The 18,563-nt window shown below is 45.3% G+C and overlaps 1 protein-coding gene across 2 annotated transcripts in view; it reads right to left on the bottom strand.

Moving 5' to 3' along the window:
* The window catches only part of SPON1 (spondin 1), a 255,334-nt gene that overhangs the window by 102,548 nt on the left and 134,223 nt on the right, over positions 1-18,563 (bottom strand). For both annotated transcript variants that reach the window (XM_034645868.1, XM_034645867.1), the window contains exon 6: positions 7,749-7,897. In XM_034645868.1, coding sequence (XP_034501759.1) covers positions 7,749-7,897 — 149 coding nt within the window. The remainder of the gene's footprint in view (positions 1-7,748; positions 7,898-18,563) is intronic.

The following is an 18,563-nucleotide window of genomic DNA, read 5'->3' as shown; positions in this document are numbered from 1 at the left end:
GTGCCTGTGCGCTATCCAACGATCAATCTGTTTTTCTAGTGTTTCAGCTAAGGGCCACCAAAACAGCTCACTTGGCTATGGGAAGCCAAGGAAGAAAGTTCTATAGCCAACATATGGGGCCATGTACAACATAAGTAAGCAGGGACAGTAGGTCTATTGAGAAAGGATGGGGGAAGGGATTCATCTAGGAGAACATAGAAAAGACTATGTGACTCTGGAGGGTGGTGGGGTTAGAGAGGGGGAAAAGTGATAATTTGTCTCACCCTGATGCCTTCCAGTTATGGCTCTCATGAGGCTTTTTGCACTCACTATTAACTTGTGTTCTCTTAAATTCTATTTTGTCCCTACAATAAAATTTCCTTTGTTCTTGAGTTAGTTTGAGTAGGTTCCTGGTACTTATCATCAGGAAGCTTCATTGGGGCGCCTGGGTGGCTCAGTTGTTAAGCATCTGCCTTTGGCTAAGGTCATGATCCCAGGGTCCTGAGATCGAGCCCCGCATTGGGCTCCCTGCTCAGCGGGAAGCCTGCTTCTCCCTCTCCCACTCCCCCTGCTTGTGTTCCCTCTCTCACTGTGTCTCTCTCTGTCCAATAAATAAATAAAATACTTTAAAAAAAAAAGAAGCTTCATTAGACCACCTGCTTCCTTAGACTGGGAGCCTTGTCTACATTTCCAACTGCTGGCTGTGTCCCATTGCATATGGGAAGATCTCCTGGTTTAATTGCCTCTAGACCTTGTTCTGGAGGTGGCATTGAACTCGCTCCTGTGGACATCCAGATAATGTTATTCCAAGGAAGGGGAAGCGTCTGATGACAAGAATAGGGTTGGTATGGGTCTGGAGTTTTGTTGTGGCTCCTTTTTGATATGAGGGTGTAGTGATTGTCCTCAAATTGTCTAAGGTTAATTTTGGGACACAGGGTTAGGGCATATGGGGAGATGACATTATTCAGCAGGGGGAGGAGGGGCAGGCAGAGGTAGAGCCCGGGGGATGGCAAAGGAGTTGGGTCCGCATCCTGTGGGTGTTCTCAGCCTGAGGAATGACATGATGAACTTGAACAATTAGAGTCACTAGCTTTTCTAGCGCCTGCAGAGGCTTTTCTGTCTGAGGACAAACCACTGATTTTACTTATGAGGAAACGAAGACCCAACAATGAAACCATGACAATGGTAAGTGGTGTTCAGTGAGCACTTTCTACAGGGGAAGGCTCTGCTCCAAGCACTTTACACTTATCAGTGCACTTAGTCCCCATGGTAACCCTCCGAAGCTGGCACTATTACCACCCTCTTCTCAAAGAAGAGGAAACTGAGGCACAGAGGGGCTAAGTAGCTTGCCAAACTCACACAGTAAAAGACGGAGCCAGGACTAAACACAGGAAATATTGATTCAGAGCCAATGCTTTTAGTTATTATCCAGTACTACTTATCACAAGTACTGAAGATCATGGGAGCTTTATTGTTATAAACAAAAGCTGGTAATGAGCGTGTGCGTGTGTGGGTGTGAGTGACTTTCTCAACCAAATGAGGCAGCATGTCACGATCCATGGAAAACATGAGAACTAAGGCAAGGGTTTTAATTAGAGGAAAGTGATGACATTTTAGAGACTCAAAAATCAGGAAAAACAAATGTTCAGTAGACATATGATTTAAATGTATTAAAGGAGATAAGAAAAGAAAATTCTCAAACCCTTTCTGCGTGTTCCCAGAGCCCTATACACTATTTTAACTTTAAAAAAAAAGAACACCTGCTTGTTTATTGATTCTTATGCCACAGGTGGTATGACAATCCTGCTGGCTGGCTTAAGTAATCTGCCAAAGCAAGGCCTCCCGAGGTGAAGTAATCAGTGCCTATTTCAGGGCCCACCATTATCTGACCTCTTACAGTCACAGAAGTGTTGAATCCTGACTTAGATATTATATAAGTTATATATATATAACTTATGTGTCCAGACGTCTATGTTATATAAAAGCAGGAGTGTTTTTTTTCCTAGGGCATTTTTTATGAGTGAGTGGTTATTCAACACTCATCATTTTATGCAAAAACCATTCATGGCTTGCTTGTCAATGAATCAGTTCAGATACCTGTTGAGCACCTACTATGCGTGAGACACCGTGTTAGGTGCTGGAGATATTAGGTGGACATCTGGAAACATGAAACACTGAGCTGAGGCAAAAGCCCAGCTTCTTCCCTCCTGCTTCAGACACAAATGTGTTAGACAAAATATAATGGGCAAATTTTTAAAAATACGTAACTGAAAACTTAGAAACATTTAGAAAAATTTCCTGGGTGCCAGCAATGGGGAGGAAAATCTAACCCAGGGCAGTGAGCAGGCTGGCCTGCTGGTGGCCAGCAGGGGTGGCGGACTGGGATGCAGGCTCCAGGGGCAGGGCGGAGGTTTCAAAGCCACGTGAGGGGAGAAGGGAAGTTTTGAGCAGGCGTGAGATGAGATGTGGGAAGACCCCGGCGGCACCAAGCTGGACATTTTGAAGGGCTGCCCTGTTTATGAACAGGGGGTGGGGAAACCTTCCACCGATCACCCCAGGAAGGCGGCAAGGAAGCTTGCGCTCTGCCCTGGCCCCTAAGTAAAAATTCTCCTTCAGGGAATGGAAGTCCCGAGCTTTCTCATAAGAGCAGAGTCCGTACTTATACTGGGTGTTCAGGGGGGATCTCCAAGCTGAGAAAGGACATAAAAATGCGGGTTGACAGATGGAAATACACTGTACTCTCGAGCAAGCACCACACCTCGAGCACATAGGATGCTCACCGGAAAAAAAGAAAAGCATCTGCTGGAGGTGAGTGAACAACCCAAAAGCAGAGGAGGAAACTAGTGATGGGGAGAGACATCAAGTTCAATTCAAAGGAAGATTAGTCCCAAGACCTTGAGATAATAGAGTAATCTGAAAGAGACAATGAAACATGTTTAAAATTGAAGAGATAAAAGAAACCATAATAAAGCAACAGAGTAGGTGTGAACAGAAGCAGAGGTGGGTTTGAAAAGGAGACTCTAGCAGTGGGGAAACCCGCAAGCACCTGCCTACAGGGGACACACTGCCTACCTGGGAGACAGGGAAGGAAACAGCAGGGATGATCCAGTCTAGGAGAGAGTCTGCACAGGGAGCTAAGCAAGCCCAGGGAAGGGGCTCCGGATCCAGCTTCCCCAAGTGACGTGGAAACTAACATATGTCTCTGGCCACGGGGGACAGGGGCCGTGAAAGCCCAGGGTGGTTCAGAAAATGGCACATCAAGGATTGCCACAGTCCAACACCTGCATTTCCCTAGCTGATGCAGAGATTCCCCTGAAGTCCAAGTACCGTATATGGGAATAGGTGCTCATGGACCCACCTCTTCCACCCCACCCGCGTAGAGATGAAGGGCCCTCCATTCAACTCTGTCTCATGCTAGGCCACACTGGCCCTCCCTCCCTCCCTCTTGCCTCACCAGTCTCTTTTGGGTTCTTAAAGCATGGCAAGCTCTTTTCCACCTCAGGGCCTTTGCACATGCTATTGTCACCATCAAGAATGACCTTTTCCTTATGCTTTTCTTTTGGGTCTCAGCTTGATGATCACTCCTCAGGGAGCTCTTTCCTGAACACCTTAATTCCAAGGTCCCTTCCTAACACTGCTTTCTGTGTCACCTCTTGTTGGTTTCTTTTTACTTACCCTAATTTCCAGTTATTTAACTAATTTTGTCCTTATCTTCCCTGCTAGAACATAGATTCCATGCAGGCAGGGAATCATCTGCTCACTGCTGTATCTGTAATGCCTGGCATTTAGCTGGTGTTGAGTAAAGATGAGTGGATGAATGAATGTACTCAAGAACCATTCATGAAGCAGCTAACACTGCCCGGTTCAGAGGACACATGATGGAAGCACAGATTGAACTTTGCGGTTTAGTGAGGGAGACACATCCAACAAGGACTTACAGTAAATGTGATGGTGGTGACGACAGGGGAGGTACTGGGCGCCATGCGAGCATCCGGCAAGGGCACCCATTTTGTACAGAATTAGAGAAGGCTTCCAGGAAGAAGCAACATTTAAGCTGAGGCTGGAAGGATATTTAGGAGTTCATCAGGTGAAGGGGAGCTGGGAGATGTTCCAGGCTGAGGAAGACACAGATGCAAGAGGGACATGGCTCTTTGGGGAGACTGAACGTGGTTCTGGTTGGGCAGAGTTTAGAGCTGCAGCAAGAAATAAGATGGGAGAGGAGAGACAAGACTGGATCATGGAGGGGTTTCAAGCTACAATAAGGAGTTTGAACTTGATCTTAGGGTCAGTGAGGACATCTTAGTCGGGGGGAATGGCATAATTGGATTTGTGTTTTATTGAAATGGCTCTGGAGTAGTGGGGATAAAAGGAAAGGATGGGAGGCAGGGAGATCAGGAAACCAGTGCAGGAGATGAGGATGGGGTGAGGGAGCGAACTGGATAAATTTAGGACAGAAGGCGAGTGTTAGGGCAGGGGAGAGAATCAAGGATGATACGTAGGTTTCTAGCATGACTAACATGGTGAATGGGGCACCATCTTGGGGCCATGTCTGGCAGAGAACCAGACACCTAGTACACATGGCATAAGTGTGCGCTTGACAACGTGGGAATGGACTCGGTACAATGTTTCCATAACAGTGAGTATACACCAGCTCACTGTTAGTTCCCGTCTCTACCTACAAGTGTGATCCACCATTCCCTACTGCCTCCACCCACCTTGGGTTGCCTATTTGTGACTTGTCAGTCTAGCCTGAGCTCAGTGGTTCTAATCCACGGTCCCCACTCGCCACCAGGACACTCTGTCTCTCTGCTAAGAAGTGTGCATTGTGCCTTTCCCCCACTCTTTCTGACCACCCATGTTTTGGCAATAACGCTACTGTGATTTTTCATTAATTTTCTTGGTTGTTTTGTAGTTATACTAACAGTAAAATTTATACTCAATAATATTATTACCATTTTCCACTACTAATGGGATTATTATTTTTGTTCATTTGTGTTTGAAAGCCATTAGCATAAGATTTACCTCCAACAATATCTACTGTGATTGTTAATGCCCTTGAAACTTGCAAGTGAGAGATAAGTCTATAATAAGAGAATGCTAGTGAGCATCTAAATGTCTTTCTTGGGAACAGAGGGCTTTTTTTTTTCCCCCATCCTGGTTGGACTCAGGTTCTTTGATAGAGAGATTGGTAGGATATAAAGCATTAAAGGCTGAGAACACTGTGTTAGTTTGTAGATGTGTTCAAACAAGTTCCCAGTTATTCAGAGGACACTTTTATTTTTTAGGAGGATTCATATCCTTGCTGCTTTTTATGTTGTTCCTTACCTGACTTACAGAAAAATATAATAAATTATGTGTTTGCAGGGAACAATACTGAGAACTCTAAAATGTCTGGAAGTGAACGGATCTGGAAATCACTCTATTTGACTGACTTTCCAAGGGACTGGGGGCTTGAAGCACTGCTAGTAGAGCTCTGGAAACAGGGATTGTTTCAGAGGCTGGTGAGAGGAGTTTCTTTGTGGGGCAGCTGTGGGGGCAGGGAAGTGGATGGGCAGGGCTGGCTTCATGGGTGTGTGCCCAGCAGCCTCCCAGGGCCCCATGCTGTGAAATTCACAGCATCACCACCTTACAGTTCTTAAGTCTTGAATAAGGGACCCCACTTTGCACAAGGCCCAGCAAATGATATATGTGCGACTGTGTACAAACGGAGTGAGGCAGATTTGGTTTCAAGTTCTAGTATTCTCTAGCTATGGACTGTGCCTCAGTTTCCTTATTTGTAAAACAGGGATAATACTAAAGTCTTCTCAGACTAGATGTGAGAGCTAAAAGTAGATATCTAGCACCAGGGGGCCTGAAAGACAGTGACACACCCTGAGATAGGCTCAGTGGAATTTTAACTCCCATGTGCAGTACTCATAATTAAACTTATTATTATGATTGAATGTCAGGAACACTAGCCAGTTGGGATAGGCAGACTGTGTGCCACAGAAGCTAACCCCATGGGTGCTGGTTAGGAACATGCCAAGCAAAGAATGTTTTCCTAAGAGGGACACTCGAAGGCTGGGGGTCCCACCCATCAGCTTCCAACCTTTGTGCTGCTATGACACATGATAAATAATGTTTTTTGGCACAACTGGTCCCAGTTTCTCATGACTCATATGTGTTTTTCTTCTCTCCAGAAATCTCTCCGGACAGACAATGAAGGAGACTGGCATTAAGATGAAGATGCCCTTGACCTTGACCTAATTTATTTGCAAACTTTAGTATTTCAATTATTATCTGTAACAATTTTTTTTTTTTTTACCATACCACACAATGGGACTCGATAAGCCAGTGTACCACCCCGGAATGTGGACAAAGGATCCTCCCCCATGACAGGCTGGACAGAGCAGGACCAAGCTGGAGCCTTCCATGGCTTCCCAGATGGCTGTGCGGTGTTGTAGCCTGAATGCACAAGTCAGTCATGAGGCCTGCCAGCCGGAGTCAGAGACACACTAACCAGTTGGTTGGACACCCTTGTGATGAAAAGCATGCAATCTTAAAACACCTGGCTAAACGTTTTCCCCCAAGAATGTAGAAAAGGCTTTAAATCAAATTAATAAGAAACATAAGCTAATTCCTGGGCATTTCTGGACTCTGGCCCAAAAGGATTACTCAGGGGATTATAGGAGGAGTCAGGGTGACCTTTACTGCCTTCAGTTTAAGGTTTGTGGGCAGCCCGGAGTCTGGATGGGAGACTTCAAAGGGCAGCACAGGGGGCCTCAGTGGTGCTTGCCCTCCTGTGCATCTCAGGCTTCTGGGCACATACACATCATGACACGCGGGCCCCGTGTCTCCAGGGCCTCCTGTGGTCCTCAGATGTGGGATAGCCTCACAGTGACCTGTGCTGTGAAATGACCATTGCCCAAGCATTGTTTGCTCCTTCCTAACTCCCTTCTGAGCGCTTGTGGGCAGTGAGCCCTGGCTGCCCCCTAAGCTCTCTCAGGCCTGAAGGGCTTCCGTGGGTGGCAGTAGCCAAAGCTGGCCCATCACCTCTCCCCAGTACAGCTGTGAATGGCTATAGAAAAACTGCAGCTCTTCCTCCCAGAGCCCTTCTCAGCCTCTTTCTAGTGCTTTGGATAAGGGATGATATAGCACTGTCAGTCAAACAAATCAGAAAGAACGACGGGCCATTTCTCCCTCACCTCTCCACGGGACGAGTGGGGTCCTAGATAATGGCACAGCTCCTGGGCCCACGTAACACGGTATGTATGGGGTGCATAGAAGATGCTTCAGTCTATAACTATTATGACTAATGACTGATGAATTTGTCAAACACCTCAAGGCATGGTTACAAAAAGCATGTGCTAATAAACAGTTTATTTTCATGGTGATTTTGAAATGGTCATTTTGGTTTGGGCAACTCTGGTGTCACTCTCCTGACCCTCTCAAGGATCATAGCAAGAAAACCGAAAGCCACTACATCGACTCTCAGGAGACCAGAGACATGGCACCCCACCCATGCGGCCGCAGCAGTGGCTGTCAGCATAAACTGGAGAAAATGCAAATCCGGTCAGGGAAAATCTGAGACAACAAGAGGGACCTGTGTGTCTCTGTCCTGAACTTGACAGAAACCCCCTCACCCCAAACTCAGCAAATAGATTTGCTTCCTAGGGCACCCATCTTCCAGCACATCGCATACTATAAACTTCAAGCCCCCCAAAAAGAAATCTAAGGGATGCTTAGACTGTGTTCATGGTTTTTGGTCATTCTGTGATTGTTTTTCTTACCTGTTGCCGAATTTCTTCCTCCATTTTCACGGGGGAGCCCAATTCTGCAACTTGTTTGACACCTTCACTTGCATATCCTCCGTACTCCCACAGCACGTAATTCTTGGAGTGGGATCCACCAATGATTGCAGACCAGTGATTGGCCCGACCTGGGAAAGCCAATCAAGATGCAGGGATCAGTGCGGCTGTGGCGAAAACACGAGCCCCTTAAATGCTGGGAAGAAAGTGTAATTTGACATCATTCAACCAGCGCTGGCTAAGCACCTACTCTGTGTTGGGCCCTGTGCTATTCAGAGATGAGTAAGACCATCCCTGGAAGAGAGAAGGTCTTGGGACTATGCAGACAGGACAACAGATGCCTGAGCGAGACACAGAAGCAGCCCAGAATGATGACTTCTGTCTGGGAGGGTTTCAGAGAAGGGGACAACTGCGAGGCTTTGAAAGGCGGATCAGATTTGTAAGACAGAATGGAGAGGAGAGGCTATTTCTGGCAGACTCAGAAGCATTAAATAACATTGTGTGTTTGGGGAGCCATAAGTAATTTAGCATTGCTGTGTCACCAACTGTCAGGGGAGAGGTAGGAAGCGATGCCAGGGAGGTAGGAAGGAGCCTGCTCATGGGTGGCTCTGCTCTCAATGCTTCAGGAGTTCGGATGTCATTTGAAAGTGTCTGGATCCACTGAAGGGTCCTGAGCAGGGGACTGGCATGATCGCATCTGAATTTTAGATAAGTCTTCCAGGCAGCAGTGTGAAGAATGCATTAGAGGGAACAAAATGGGAGTGTAGAGCTATGGCGGGAGAGCATGGAGCTAAGGGTAGAGGGAGTGACTAGGGAGTAGGGTTGGGCAATTCTCGGAAATGAGCATGTTTGACTTTGAGCTGGCTTTCCTATGCCTTCCGGGATGGGGGGCAGGTGAGCTAGCTGTGTGAGAGGACGGGGCGGGCAGTCTGGATATGTGGGAGGGACTGGTCTGCAGTGGTCTGCTGAGGCTCATGGGAGAGGGGGCCCGTCCGGGCTGCAGGAGGGAACCAGTGGGTGACACCAGGGAGAACAGAACAAGATCTGGACAGGACCGAGACAAAACTGACTGAGGGGTTTTCGAAGTGCCAGGGGGAGGAAGGAGAGGGTCGGGGAGTCAACATCAGCCCTGCACTGGTCTGTTTCTGCATGTGATGAGTGTTGATGTACACACACACACACACATATAATACAATAATTACACATAAATATATACATACATGATACATATATACATAATATATACACACAATATACATATATAGTATATATAATACACAGGTATGTATTAATTATTGGCTAAGTAACATACAATTCATCATAAGTTCAGCTCTCAGCCATTCTTGGTTGGCTAATAAAGCCCTGAATTAAATAACATTTTCAGGCATTTTCCTCAGTGAAGAGGAAAACTGGAACTGGGTGGACACAAGTGACACGTGTGGCTTACCACCCTATGGCCCGAGGTGACAGAACTCTCTGCTCCACCGCACCACGGAAGAAGACCATTCTGAATGGGGCCTGATCCTATTTACATCAGCTCTCTGCTACCCCAGAGCCCTCTGCTGCAGGGGCACACCGGGAACTCAGGCACCAAGCCCCCCCTCCAGCCTGCTGAGGTCAGGCAAACCCCCCCTCCCCAGCTAGGCAGATGACATCACTACATCAGCCTGCCCAATCGCTTGCTCATTATTTCCTCCACATCGGGGAAATGCAAACATTGTGTTCATCCATCAGTTCCCCAGAGAAGACAGACGGATATGCTGCCAGCTCTTTCTGTAGTTCACTTCCTGAGTGAGGAGACTGTCCTAGCTGTCATCTAAGCCAGGAGCACTGCTTATGTAGGGGCAATGGCTGGGAGCCACTTGTGACCTTTGGTTCATGCTGTGAACCCAGGGAGACCAGCTTCAGCATCTCTTGCTCCCTCTGCCTTGTTCCACCAAAGTGTCCCCTTTTCCCAGACCCATCCTACCTGCAATTCTGTACCTCCGGGGCTTAGCATATGCTGTTCCCCGTGGCTCTCTTCCTGCCTGGCTTGGCCAACTCTCATCCCTCCTTCATGATTTACCCAGAAGAACCCAAGGTCCCCCCAGACTGACATAAGTCTTGTCTTCTGTCTCCCCATAGCACAGATAACATGTCTGATCACTGCTACAGGTCTGTTTCCCCACCAGACTGTCCCTGAGGAGACCTGTCTTCAGCTCCGTGTTCCCAGTGCCCAGCAGTGTGTCTAATGCACTGTGAGTGCTCAGTGCATGTTTTCAAAAGGATTTCATCCAATCAAAAGGGAAGGTAGGCAGTGTATGTGCTCGAAGCACTTGGGAGCGGCTCGCACAGATTTGATTCAATGTGATTAAATTCAAGTCTCAGCTCAGCAGAGTTCCTGACACCTACTGGGCTAACACACTCAGCTCACCTGCATGCTATTAAAAACAAACACCACCACCAATAACAAAGAAAGGCACTGGTCTTAACAGCGGGCAGACAGGGATTCAAATGCTAGCGTTGTCACTTTCTAGCTAGGTCAACTTGGTCAAATTCCAATGATTTTATTTTCCTGAGTCTCAGCTCCCTCCTCTGTAATTCAAGAATGATAATGCCTATCTTACTGACCTATTATAAGAATTAAATTCAATTTTTAAAAGATGAGATAATATATGTGAAATCACTACTGGCACACAATAGACACTCAATAATTATAGTTTCCTCCTTTCTTGGTTGTTAGGGAGGCTAAAAAATGAGTAATACATGAAACCTGCCTTTTATTCAGTATGGAAGATAAGAAATCTATGTACTGTGGAATAAGAGAAGAGACTAGGAACGAGCACAATCATAGGGAGAGGAGGGGATGGACCCAGATGGGTCTTCCTGATTTATTCATTCAGCTTCCATTTACTGTGTGCCAAGCACAGTGGCAGGTCCTGGCCACTGACAGGAGCTGAATAGGTGCTTGTCCTGGAGGGACTCACGGTCTGGGGGTGGGGAAACAGATGGCTTAGCAGATTACTTACAATCCAGCATGGGCAGGGATATTAGAGAAACAAGAACACAGAGCAGAGGGAATGGAGCAGCTAACTCCAAAGTCCCCAAATCCCAAGAATCAAAGTCCAAAGTCATGAGTGCAGAGAAGCAGGTGCCTCGAGAATGGAATTTGTCTTTGTGGTTTCTTACACTTGAATAAAATGTCATTGTACCAGTCCAACTTTCTGATCAATTTAGTTGTTAATTTCCTACACTGGTCTTGCAAATTACCACATTAATTCAAATTTCAACCCACTGAATGACATCAACCACATAATAGATATCTGACAGGCACTAGGTTAGGGGGAGGGACCAGATTTTATCCTGCATGGGAGGACAAGGCAGGAATCCATGGAGAATGATCTGAAACATTAGAAAGGTCGATGACTTCAGGTGAGTGGCAGTCACTCGGGTGCAGAACAGTACAGGGAGAGAAGCACTGATGACCAAGAGGCAGAAGAACTGGACCCCAGGCCTCTCTGCATGACCATGAATCAGAGCCTCAGTTTACCTTTTAAAAATAGGGATAGAAATTACTAGTTGGACTATTGCTCAGAGTTGTGCAAATTATTTGGGCTGGTTTTGGAAAGAACTAGGAAACTTTAAAGAACTGTATAACGCCAAGTTCTCAATATTATTATGGATGGAAAGCATAAAGGGAATCCACAAGAGAAGTCCAAATATGATGGAGGAGCAAGGAAACTTTCCCAGTGGAAGGGGGCTCCCATGGGAGGACTGGCAGGACAGGACAAGCAGGAATTCCAGTGATGACATAGATAAGAGGATTAAACACCTATTAGGTGTTAGGTGTAATGCTTTCCTAGGGGTAACCCTCACTACACCCTCATTCTCATTTTATAGATAAGAAAACTGAGACCCAGAGATGTTAAGGAGGCTGCCAAAGCTCACAGAGCTAGCAAGGGTCAAAACTGGGGTTCAAACCCAGGTCTACCTGACCCCAGAGTACACGCTCTCTTCCCTACATCACACTGAGAGGTCAAGAAGGAGAGGAGACTGTTTGGTGGATTGGAGGGATGGAAGGCAAAAAGAAAAGATGAAAAAGAAAGTTGGGACTGGGTTGAGGAGAGTACGGAGTGCCCACCATGAGAGGGGGAAACATGATGGAAGTTTCCTTCTGGGAAGAATGATAACGACAATAGTTAACATGCATTGAGCCTTTAGTAAGTGCCAGGCACTGTGCCAAGGACTGACCTACATTATTGCATTAAACACTCAGATAAAGAACCTCCTTTGACACAGAGGCTATCAGAATTCCCATTTTTCACATGAGGAAACCCAGACTCAGAGAGGTTAAGTGAGTTAACCCAAGATCACAGAGTCGATGAGTGAGGACACTGGGATTCAAGGTCAAGTCTGTCTGGGACCAGAGCTATGGTCTCCACCACACCACCTCCAGGCCATGCCCAGTGGTGGGAAGGGAGAAGGCCCAGGGTGAGGAGACCCATCAACACTCCCTGCATGAGTTGTGTAGGGTTTGACTTAGGGCAGCGGAGAGGGAATGCAGACACAGGATCAGAGGTATGAGCCAATAAGAGGGAAGATTGGACAGACTTTGGAAGGCAGTTTGGGGAAGTGGTTAAAGCTCTGGTGTTTGAATCAGACCATCTTGTATTTTAGGTTCAGTTCTGAAGCTCAGTTCTAGACTGGACAAGTCAGTAATTACTCTCAAACTCAGTTTCTTCATCTGGATTTTGACATGACCAGTCTCCTGGTGGTGTTCTGAAGCTAAAGTACATGAAGTCATGAGTAGTGGCTGGAACACCAAGTGGGCTTAATAAATCTTAGCCAGTCAAATTAAATATGAAGAGGATGGATGGGGCAAACCCAGACAAGTTTCTGGAAGGCATGGGAAGCAAAAAAGATCTGAGCAGGTGACTGGAGGGTAGTTTGGTTTAGAATTGGTGGGTAGAGATGACAGAATGTCAGATGCAAGGACCTGAAGCTGAAAGAAAAACCAGGAGGGAATCCTCTAAAGGGGACTCAGTGGTCTGGGGCCTGAGAATGAGGTGGCTGAGCAGACTCAGTTAGCTGGGACACGGAGAAGTGCAGCACTGGGCCCCAGCATCCTCCAGGAAGTAAGGGAGGAAGGAGAGGGAGAAGCCACAGGTATTGGGAGGCCTGGGGAGAAGGAGACAAAGTACATGCTGTGGCTTTCTTAAAGGGATGTTCAGGGGGGCTATGGCTGAGGTACTTGGTGGAACACTAGGGCTTCAGCCTTGGGCCCAGGGGGAGAGAAACAAGACTATCACCAACCTCTTTGGCTCTCAGGTGAGTCCAAAGCTCTTTGGTTTAGCATGCCTCTCTCTGGTTCCAGCAGTGTTCTAGGGCCTATACATACCTGAGTATAGAAGTTTATTCCCAATAGTTTCTATGAGGCATAGATGGGACAGAGGCAGGTGGGAAGCTGGGAGGAAGAAATGATTAGACGTGTGAATCTGAGATACTGATGGGCAACTAGGTGCATTTGTCTGAAAAGCATGATCCAGGGATATGTCCTGAATGTAAGTGCAGTGACCTCACTTCTGACACCTTTTCTATTGTCATTGCTGGTGCTATGTTACCAGTGATGACTAAATTCACAATGGTGCCAAAAATGCCATTGCTGATGAAAAGAAGAACCGTGTCTAGCTTTTTGTGTTGTGTGGAAGGAGGCGTACTGCACGTAGATGGATTCTCTGAAGTGTTCTGCCTATGGCAGGTATTCAGCGACAGCCCAGCTTTGCTGGCCTCCTTTGCCAGTGGCTGCATTCCCCATCCAATCTCATTCCCGCAGAAAGTCACCCACGCATTTCCTTGACATAATATTCATAGCGCTTCACTGGAGAACATCCTGTCACCTTGGTGTCTAGATTGCTACAACCTCCCATTATCCAACCTCAGCCTGACCCACTGTATCTCAGCAAATCCTGGTTTTTGGTGCTGGGTAGGTCCTTCCGGATCTACTATGGTCGCTGCACTGAAGCGTATCCAATCCCTAAGTCCTGCTGCCTGTCCTCCTTTCATGTCTAAGTGGATAAACTTGTCACTTAGCTCTTCCGAGAAGACACAGGTCAACCCATCCACAGACTTACCAAGGAGGCCATGTGGCCAGGGACCAGCAGAAAAATGCCATGGGCCTGCCAGCCCTATTCATAAAAGTTGTCTTGGATCTCACTTCCCTCTTGCCCTTGCTGTTCTCACCCTAGGCTCACTTCCAGGATCTGCCTGGGTTTTGATGCTTTGGATTTGGCTACAGAACTTGGCTCCTCTGGGTTTGCCCCTGGGTGCTGCCCAGGACACAGCTTGTACTTGCCCTCTGGCTCTTCCTGCCCTTGGCTGCTTCATGAGCTCACTCTGACCAAGCTATTCAGGTCTTCAGGATCCCATCCCAGGACAGCCTCTTGGAAAAAACCCTGCATGGGGAGATCTGAGATTTTGGCCAGAAATTCTTCAACTTTCTATCTTTCTGCCTTCTTCACTCAGCTAGCCTTTTTTCCTTCCTTCAGGTCTTAAGAAAAGTGTGACTTGTCCATTCCAGGGGAAACCCTTGCACTTACAGAACTGATTGTATTCTTTTGCATTTCCTCTGAGGTTTCTGATAATAATATTCTATTCTATTAATTCATTCACTAAATAAATGTTTACTAGGCATACTATGTGCTAGGTTAGAAATCAACAAGCCACAGCCCACTGCTTGTTTTTTTTTTCTTCCAATAAGGTTGTGTACCTCACATATTATTTATGTATTACTTATGGCTGCTTTCCTGCTACAATGGCAGAGTTAAGTAGTTATGAGAGAGGCTGCCTGGCCTGCAAACCCTAACATATTTGCTATCTGATCCTTTATAGAGAAAGTTTGACAAAATTTGGGCTAGGCTATGGAGACTCTGAGCAGAATCAGACTTGGTCCTGGTCCTTGAGACGTTCAGTCTGGAAGGTGGGGTGAAGCATATGGAGGACAGATCACAACAGGTCATTACAAGGGGGTGTACATGATACAGTTTTCATAAAGACAACACAGGGTGACATAAAAACACAAATGGGGGATATTCAACCCAGACTGTACCAGAGAGAGCTTCCTGGAGGAGAAGACAGCTGAACTACCTTCTGAGGGATAAGCAGGTGATAACAAGGCAATTAAGGGGAAGGAGGAAGGTATTTTTTGTAGAAGGACCAGTATATGCAAAAGCAGAGCGTAAGAGAGAGCCAGAGTACATGGAAAGCCATAAGGTAGGTCCAGGAAGAAAGAAAGAAAGAGTAGTTTTAAAGAAGGAATGATCAATGATGAAGCCAGTCAGTCAGATCAGAAAGGATATGAATGTCTTAATAAAAAGTTTTTATCTTGAAGGCAATGTGAGGTAAAGAAGAAAATATGATTGTTTTGTCTACAGAAAAACTCCAAATTTATAAATGCTCACACAACTTCTGCTTCTCACTCTGATGGACTAAATGGCTCTGGACTAGCCCTCTCAACATAAGTGATGATAAAATTGGGTAAAATGTATAAAGCACCAATTTTCAGAAGGTAGAAAATAGACGGCAAACTACTATGACCCCCGAGAGAAGGGTAACAAAAGAGGTGAGTTCCATGTTTGTCCTGGACATTTTCTGGTTTGTGGTACAGGAAGGTGGAACACAACAGAGCATGACAATTTGACTGAGCTGAGGAGGTAGAGATAGGACTTTGAGGCTGCTGGTAAGAATACCAGAGAGGAAGATGCTACACGGAGAAGGAACTTCAGAAACATGCATAGGAGTCCCTCTAAGTATTGGGAACGAACACCAAGTTGCACATGTGCCATGACAAAACTCCACAGGCTTGGGAAATACAGCTACGAGGGAGCTAAGAGCTGAATGGAGATTGCAGAAGTCACACAACGCTGAAGATGCAGGACTTCCAACCACCCATGTTCGAGAGACCTTGCTGACCATCCTGAGCATTCAACTGAGACCCTGGAAAAGGCACAGTTCAGGAGAAAAAAACTTGAGCACTAGAGTAAGGGCTAGTCTAGACTTATCCTTAAAAAGCTTAGAAAACAAGCCTTGCAAATAAAACAAGCAGATATACCAGTAAATTATCTGCCAGAACAAAACTCCATACTCTTTAAAAGAAGATAATAAATTCAGTTACTCACCAATGTCCATCATACAATAAAAAATTACTAACAAGTGTAGAAGCAGGAAAATATGATCTATAACCATGGGGAAAAAAAACAAAAGAAAGAGTTCCTGAAATGATGGGTAGGTTGGGATTACTATATAAGAACCTTAAAACACTAGTATCAAGTTCAAGGACTTAGAGGAAGAGGAAGAGATGGACATAATGGGGTGAACAGATGAGGACTCTCAGCAGAGAAAGAAAATATTTTTTTTTGAGAGAGAGAGAGAGAGAAAGAGTGCATGCACGAGTTGGGGGAGGGGAAGAGGGAGAGAGAGAGAATTTTAAGCAGGCTCCATGCCCAGTGTGGAGTCAGATGTGGGGCTTAATCTCATGACCCTGAAATCATGACCTGAGCTGAAATCAAGAGTTGGACTCTTAACCCACTGAGCCACCCAGGTGTCCCAAGAAAGAAACTGTTTTTAAAAACCCAATGGAAAATCTAGAACTCAAAAATATAATGTCTGTATTAGCATATGGCAAAGAAAAAGGTCTATAAACTGAAAGACAGGGTAATGGAAATTTGAAATGAAGCACAGAGAAAAAGGATAAAAAAAAATGAATGGGAGTCTCAGTGACCTTTGGAACAACAGTAAGTTGTTTAACATAAGTGTTATGGAATCCTGGAAGGAGAGGATAGAGAGATTGAGTTATAAAGATATTTAAAGAAATAACACCTGAAATTGCCCAAAACTTGATGAAAAATATCAATCTATGGCTCTAAGAAGCCCAATAAACTGCAGACAGGATAAAAACAAAAAAATTGTATCTATGCACATCAAAATCAATTAATGATGATTAAAGAAGGAGGAAAAAGTCTTAGAAGCAGCCAGAGCCCAAAAGACACATTACAATCAGAAAAACAAAAATAAGAATGACTGCCGGCTTCAAAAACAAGATAAATCAGAAGACAATGAAATGACATCGCTAAAGTTCTAAAAAAAATAAAAAACTGTCCACCTTGAATTCTATATCCTGTAAAAATATCCTTCAAAAATGAGGGTCAACTAAAACAGTTTTTTGAGAAAGGCAAGCTGAGTGACTTTATTACCAGCATACCTGCTGTATATGAAATATTAAAGGACTTCTGGGTGAAGGGAAATGAAAACAGATGTAAACTCAGATCTCCATAAAGGAGAAGAGTGCTAGAGACGGCAAATACGTGTGTACGCTCCACCTTTCATCTCTTTTTCACTAAGGAGCTTCTCCCCTGAAGTAAAGAGGTTCAAATTTCCTCATGCTGAATGAAAAAATTTTTCCCGTCAATGCTCTCTTCCCACAGACTATTTTTTGTCTCTCCTACCTCTCTAGGCTTTTTGAGAAAGTTAAGCTCACTGTTTCTACTTCCTCTCCTTGAATTCTTTTCTCAGATCCTTGCAACCTAATACTGAGCTCCCACCTGAGCTCATTTATGCCACCCAGTCTTTGAAACTTTGACTTTTGCTCACCTCTATTCCCACAGTTGGACAATTGCGGGGCCAATCAAGAGAAAATTACTGTCTGCTTTATTTCCCTTTTAAAAAATAAAAACATATTTTAAATTCAATAAAAGCCATCCTTTCAAATATATCATTTAGTGAGTTTTGACAAGTGCATGCAATCACATAACCAGTCACAACCGGGATATAAAATAGTTCTACTACCTAAAAAAGATTGCTTTGTGCCTCTTTGCAGTCAACCCCATTCCTCCAACACTGGCCCTTGGCAACCTCTGGTCTGTTTTTGGTCCCTATAGTTTTGCCTTTCCTAGAATATAGTATAAATAACTCATACAGTAGGTAGCCCTTTGAGTCTGGCTTCTTTAACTTAGCATAATACATTTGAGATTCATGCATGCTGTTGTATGTATCAGTTTATCCTTACTTCAAATATCTTAAAAGAAAAAGGAGATTGCCTACTGGTTTAAGGTCATTCTTACACTCCTGTTTCTAACATTTACTAGATGTGCGACCTTGAACAAACAACTTAAGTTTTTTAAAACTCAGTTTTCTTTTCTGTGAAATGGTAACAACAATAGTGCCTACCTTCTAGGGTTTTTAATGGGTGTCACAGAAGGAAATCCATATAAAAATAGTACAGTTCCTGGTACATAATAAACATTCAATAAATGGTTACTTTTAATATTGATATTCCATTTCTCCAGGGAAGGTAGAGACTGGGATCAAAGTGGAGCATACACAGAGTCTGTGCATGAGGGTAAAGCAAGGTCTTAGAGGGTAGCTGGATTTTCTAAGTAGTATGGTTAGCTGTAGTGGTGGTCCCAGTGGCAGTCAGCTTTGGGGGGGGTATAGAAACCCACTGGGTGAGCGGAGCAAGTCGTGGGAAAATAGCAGCAGAATGAGTCAGGTGAACAGACAGAAGTTCCCAGAAGCAAGCAGCAGAGCCTCTGACACAAGCTTATAGTTAGCACTCAGGTTCTATTTTCTGGAGTCAGGTCTGTTTTCTGGAGGCTTACAGGGAAGCAGTGGCAGATGTGAGAACACACTCATGCCGTCAGTGAGTGTTCACCTTAAGTGTACTGTGCTTCTTTCCATTTATTGCCTCAAGGCCTTCTCTGAAGCTTTGAAAGCCCACTTGGCCAGCAAGCAAGCGCCTGGAGTGCAGGGAAGTGAGTGTTCCTG

Source organism: Ailuropoda melanoleuca, chromosome 16 (genome assembly GCF_002007445.2).
Source record: "Ailuropoda melanoleuca isolate Jingjing chromosome 16, ASM200744v2, whole genome shotgun sequence".
NCBI lineage: Eukaryota > Metazoa > Chordata > Mammalia > Carnivora > Ursidae > Ailuropoda > Ailuropoda melanoleuca.
This window is presented reverse-complemented; position numbering and strand designations above follow the sequence as displayed.